Genomic DNA, 6,565 nt, shown 5'->3' with positions numbered 1-6,565 from the left:
TTAAAGCCGCAACAGCTGATCTCGCGCATCAGAGAGCTGCAGCTCCGCACGCACAGAGGAGAGGTTAAAAAGAGAGACAGAGAGGAGGAGAGCAAGGGAGAGTGCAAGAGAGAGTTAGCGATGGGGAAATGAGCTGATCTGGTCTTCCGAATCCAGTGTATTTTAAAGACTTTTATAAGAGGATCTGTGAGGACATTTTGGCTAAGTTGGTTTCTGGGGGAGCCAAAGTCTTCCTCGGAAAATCTCGAGACATTTCGTGGACTCAGCTGTTGCCTTTTTGAACCCCTCTAACCTTCGTTTCTCTTTGACCGTAAGCCACCCGTAATAGCTGGTTAACGGCGTCTCTGCTCATTCAGAAGGTATCGGTATATCCAGCGGTTTAGTATCGACAAAATCAGACTGAGTTGACTCGTCTGCACGGGAATTTCCGCTGGGGTGGGTTTCCTTATCAGCTGAGCCAAATTCAACCCAGGGGAGATCAGTGAACTGGTCGCTTCGCTTTCCCTTTCTCTCTTTTACTCCTGGTGCTGAAGGGACAGCGACGTTTAGAAATTGGCTGTAGCAGGCGGCGAAAGAGGAGCTGTCCGGTGCTGAAACCACTGGACTGGACTGGGGAAGGGGAAGTGTTTGCTGGGAGCTGTCCGCGAAGACCAACGATTTAGAGCATGAAAAACGGGCATCTTTCTTTTAAATAAAGACATATACAAACAGAGGGGGGATTTTGTTTACAGGATTACTCGCCATACAGGAGCTGACTTATTTATTAATTATTTTTGACCTTTAGTGCTCCACAGGTCTTCCACTGGCGAGTTATCGAAAAGAAAACCGACTGTTTTTTTTAAAAATCCTAGAATCGTCCAACAAGCACAGACAAACATAGCATGTGGCTGACAAAAATAAATCAGGCATGCTAAAAATACAGACGCGCGTGAGGAACGTTTGGTTTATCTGATGTTTAAAAGCCATGTCTTCTCTGCACTTTCAAGGCTGTTTGATGGGTGGAAGCAAGCGCACCTTCAGTAGCTGAAACACAGGTTCATTATAGCTCAAATCAGACCATTAAGTGTTTTCTATAAAGGATTTGCTCAAGCTTGAAGTGGGTTAGAAAAGAAGGGGAGTGCGTGTTTATCGTATGCGTGTGGGAGCAACTACTGTCCCACCATGCCTCGGTCTTTCTTGGTGAAGAAAGTCAAACTGGACGATTTTTCGGCTGCTGAGCTGGAGAGCTCGTACAGTCACAGCCGAAGAGATGAGCTCAGCCTGAGATTCCACCATCATGACAAAGGTTAGTCACACACACACATATAATGTCTTACATACATCATCATCTAGACTGTTTTTGTATCCCCAAATTTAAAGCATTGTTCATGAGGAGCAGGAAAAAAGTATTTTATGATCAATACCTGATAATACATCAATTGCAAGCTTTGAAATTCTTGTCACTGAATTGTCTTTTACTTGCAAACATTAATTCCATGAAACTGATTTTTATGTACAGAAACAGATCAGAAAGATGTACAAAAAAAAAGTGACAAAATATGTAGTAACCTGCTAAAAACCCCTTTTTCGGGAATGTAGAAGAAACATTGACAGTTAACCAATATCATATGATGAATGAGTGATAGCCTACAGATTGACCATTCTCACAGCCAGGTCAGAGGTCAGGGCAGAGCGCAGCGGTCTTTGTCAAAGACAGGGTGGACTCTTGTTGACTCAGTGATTATTAAGTCCAGTATGCAAGTATAAATGTGAACTTTCCCACTTCAAATATAGAGGCAATCAAATGACATTTAACATATAAAAACCTGCATGAAAATGGCATGCAATCAAAACAAACACATTTTTAATTCCAGTGTCCAGGGTCACCTCAAACATATATTTTTTGATAGGGCAGGCGCTGTGATTGAATTGCAGGCTCCATGCTGGCACAGCATGGAAAGTATATTATTCATTCATTTTCTACCGCTTAATCCCAGCCGTCAAGAGAGGGAGAAGGCGGGGTACACCCTGGACAGGTCGCCAATCCATCGCAGGGCTAACACATAGACAAACAACCACACACACACACACACACAGGCAATTTAGAGACACCAATCAACCTAAGCTGCATGTCTTTGGACTGTGGGAGGAAGCCGGAGTACCCGGAGAGAACCCATGCAAGCACGGGGAGAACATGCAAACTCCACACAGAAAGGTCCCAGGTGGGGGCCGAACCCAGAACCTTCTCGCTGTGAGGCAACGGTGCTAACCACTGCGCCACCGTGCTGCCCGGAAAGTATATTATGAAATAGCAAATAAAGCTCCTGCACTCTTTCGGTTTGACTGCATTATTTCACAGTTTGGGTTTCCCACATTTATCACCCAGAAAAGAATTCACATGGCACATGAAAGTGCTCCTGATTTTAAAAATTTTTTAGACTTGTATATTCAACTACTTAGACATACATTAAGTCAAATACATATTTTAATCGGTTTAGTTGCTGACATGAATGAATCAAATAGAACAAAGTAAACTTTTCCTAAGGAAAGATGAAGAGAGCTCACAGACACAGGGAGCCAGAGAGCTGAGATCATTGCTGAAAGCCATACCGAAAAATTATGTTGAAACATCATGTCACCAGTACACATGCTGTGTGATTCTTCGTTATTCTGTCAGCCAGTATTATTCAAATCAAGTTGGTTTCTACAGCTGTGAGTCTCAGGATTTCAACAATATTGCCCAGTAATACTGATGCAACATGGTTCCCACACACCATCTAATCCTATATACACAGAGGAAATACAATATGGAGTCCATGAGAATGGGCAAATTTGGTGAAAGATTCAGCAGAAATGTTTAAGTACTGATGAAGTACTTGCCTAGGTTTTCAGTCATATACAGAACAGTAAATGTTCTTTAAATGTTGCCGTTTGTTTTTCTGGTAGTATTAGTAGTTAAATCTGAAAAACATAGAAGCAGGATTTTACAGGCTCTCTATGTTAAAACAACATTAATAAATGCAACTGCAAACAATACCAGATAAACCAGTGCTACCATTTTAGGAAGCCATTTAGCCTTGTATAGCTCATTGTCTTGGTTTTATGGAACATTTACTGTTTGGGTCCATCTCAGTGCTCTCATTAAGCCTATTTCCAGCAGAATCAGGCAGCTGTTTTCAGCATATTAACTGTGATAAATAGTACCATATGTCAGACAAAGTTAGGCAAAGAATGCCAATTATCTAGCAGCCAAAGCACCAGATAATTTTTAGGGGTCAGTGAAGGCCACGGCACTCAAATGAGAATGAATACTGGACTTGTCATTGAGTGGCAAAAAGCATAGCTTCATCTGGATATTCATGTCGTTCCTTGTGTGAGTACTGTCTGCTTTAACACTGGCGCTAACACCTTTACAAAGCAGTACTATGCAAGGGTTCTATGTCTGTCAGTTTGTTTGTGCCCTCTAGTGGTGAAAAATCAATCAATGTACCTTTAAAGACCCTGAGGAAATACTGTTGCTGTCAGAAGCAGTCAGATGTGTATAAAACTGTTACTGCAGCCTGATGGTTTTCACATTGTGCCAAGGTCACATGTGGGATGAAGAGAGATGCTGTGATGACAGAGTCGACAGTGAAACATGCAGCAGCAGCAGCAGCAGTGCAGCAAGCATCTAAAGTCTGAGACTGCTCTCTCGTTATAAATATAACAGGAGCTTGACTGAAGCAACTGCAGCTTGTTGCACAAACACAAACACAAACACACACACGACTGTGTTTCTGTCAATGTGACACATTTCTCAGAGAGCTTGCACAGCTGAGTGCACAGCATTAGACACACACACACACACAGAAAGAGAGAGAGAGAGAGAGAGCAGTCAATGACCTACAAGTGTCTCTTTCTCTTCCTCTCATTGCATCTCTCTGTCTTCCTGTTTCAAATTCTCTATATTTCAAAGGCACATAAAAAGGTGTGGCTCTGGTTTGACAGCGTAGTTTAATCTTTAATAAGCATTTAAAACAGCTATCAGCCCTAATGCCGCTAAAGTACTTTGACAATGTGAGACAAAGACAAAGTTGGAGAGAGACAAAGACAAACAGACAGACAGCACACAGATGCTGAGATGCACAACAACTATGGTTTACAGCACCGTCTTTTTTTTTTTAAAGACGATACCAGGGAACAGTCAAGCTTAATTGGCAGGGATCATGGACAGAGCCCCAGTGAGAGAAGCCAGCTCCACCCACTGGTTATACCTTATAAATGAATCCTAAGACTAGCAATTGAATTTGTTTCTATGTTGGTGTTCCTGGGTGTCACACATGCACAACTCAGTCTGGTCCTTAGTGCCTTCACTGTAGAGTAAACAATGCATTTATCAAAAAGGTGACAGTACATACTGAGGACTGGAAAGGAATAAAAGCTGTTGAAGGTGCAGATCATTATAGTTTGACAACTAGTGGGAAGATTGCGTTAAACTTAGACAAAGGAAACAACAATACTTTGTTTCAGAGTGCAATGACTAATTATTCATGATTTTTGCTCTCTACCTCTTTCCCCTTTCTACTTCTGTGTTTCTTTATTGCTACAGCTTGAGTTAATTCAAAACATGAAATTAGCATGAGAGCTGTAAACAGCACTGTCGAGCCACCAGACCACAATCACACAGTTGGATGTAACAGAACTTTCTCTCTACCACATTTCTTCTTTCCACATTTTGTCGTTCTTTCTTTTCCATCTCTCACCTCACTCTGCCTCTCCTGTTTTCCCCCCTCTATCCCCGTCTTTTGTTCTCATCATTTTATCGACCAGCTTCTGAGCTTTTCTCAGAACTGCATCATGAAATTATATTACCAGCAATAGTATCTCCTCTGCTGCCTGTGTCTAAATGCTCACAGAGTGCTAATTGAAATGGAGAGCTATTGATCGGCGTAGATCCACAGGAGTCAAGGCTGCGCGGTATTAGCTACCAGACTCTCCTTATGTCTGTTAGACTACAGCCTGTTGAGTGCAGAAGCCAATAGCCGAAATAATGAAGCAGCTAACATCATAACATGGCAGCAGATTTGTCATGAGCTGTGTGAAAATGTGCAGGCTGCTTAGGAATTTGTTAGACTTGTGCAAATATACTTACTACATAGTTAAAAAACAAGAATGAAACGTTTAGACCAATACACAGTTAAATGTAATCAATGTCAGTCAGAGTGCCCTTGAGCAAAGCCTTGTATCTCTAGCTGCTGTAATAGAGATACTCTGTGTACAATATGTTTTGACAGCTTCAAGGTGTGACTGTGTGCAGCTGCAGACCTGTCAGCAAAAGATGCAACTGATGAGGAGATAGTGTGCTCGCTGAACCCTTCCATGAAAAATAAACATTTCCCACTGAGTGGAAGGTGTCTCTTCCTTGCTGGCAAAGATATAAAACGTTTTACTACCACTATATATACCACAGCTCCTCTTTTCCTTCTGTGCTTTATATTATCTCTAAAAATTGTTGTGTTTTAGACACAAATGTGTGTGTGTGTGTATGTGGGGTATCTTAAGGATGGAATGTCTTCTGTGTGTGTTTTGGTCTCATATGGGTGCAGGTGTTAATGGGAAAACAAAAGTTTGTTTTAAAGCCTAGTGCACCCTTTGTCGGTATGTTGTTAATGCGATCCCGGGCTGTCCAACTGATATTTAGAAACCAGAGACAGTAAGACTGTAATCAGTAATATTATCTGGAGACAACATGTGAATCAGCTCTGTTAATAATAAATGAACTTGGGGGAATGAGTTTGAATTCTGGCCTGTGTTTTTACAAACATATTATCTGACTAATTCTATTGGTAGCATAGGATATTACAGGGTCATCAGGGTCCACTAAGATAACAGTAACTTGTTAGCACAAGATAAATCAATACAATCCTTTTGGATTTTGGGGGCTTACATACAGAAAGAGTCACTAGTGACTAGTATTTTTACCCTAACCCTAACCCTAACCCTTTTTACAGTAGGTTTCCCTGTGCCTTTTAGTACACGTGTACTAAAGATTTTCAGTTAGTATTTTTCAGTCAGTTTCCTTCCATGCCCAAATGATTAACCCCAACTTCTACTCTTTCTCCAGGTTATGTCAGCAATTATCTGAGTCCCAATTCTTATGATGATGTGGTGGGAAGCGATTCATCTGTCATCACTAAAGTACCATCCCCAAGCCATTCGTCAATTATCTATGGCCGAATCAACAACACCTACACTGGTATCAGTGGTGATATCCACGGTGATTCAGACCAGCCGGACAGCCCACTGTCCGAGGTCTCATCATCAGCCGGTGGATACATCAACGGAGACACAGCCGTGAGCGAGGGCTACACAGTGGATGCCTTTTTCATTATGGATGGACGATCACGAAGGAAAACCACAGGACACCCCAGAGGAACCACCCAGAGGCACACCTGCAGTGAGTGCGGCAAAACCTATGCCACGTCCTCTAACCTGAGTCGGCACAAGCAGACGCACAGGAGCATAGACAGTAAGATGGCCAAAAAATGCCCCACATGTGGTAAAGTCTACGTCTCTATGCCTGCAATGGCCATGCACCTACTGACCC

General features: G+C 42.2%; 1 protein-coding gene across 1 annotated transcript in view; it reads left to right on the top strand.

Moving 5' to 3' along the window:
- The first annotated feature begins 93 nt into the window (after nt 1-93).
- Nucleotides 94-6,565, top strand: part of LOC109958733 (transcriptional repressor scratch 1-like) — an 8,091-nt gene continuing 1,619 nt past the window's right edge. The window contains exons 1-2 of the mRNA XM_020597619.1: nt 94-1,285; nt 6,083-6,565. The exon at nt 6,083-6,565 is cut by the window's right edge and continues 1,619 nt beyond it. Of these exons, the coding sequence (XP_020453275.1) occupies nt 1,162-1,285; nt 6,083-6,565 (607 nt within the window). The 5' untranslated portion in view covers nt 94-1,161. The remainder of the gene's footprint in view (nt 1,286-6,082) is intronic.

This window comes from Monopterus albus, unplaced genomic scaffold, assembly GCF_001952655.1.
Source record: "Monopterus albus unplaced genomic scaffold, M_albus_1.0 scaffold34.1, whole genome shotgun sequence".
NCBI lineage: Eukaryota > Metazoa > Chordata > Actinopteri > Synbranchiformes > Synbranchidae > Monopterus > Monopterus albus.
Note: the sequence above shows the minus strand (reverse complement) of the source record. Positions and strands in the feature narration are given on the sequence as shown.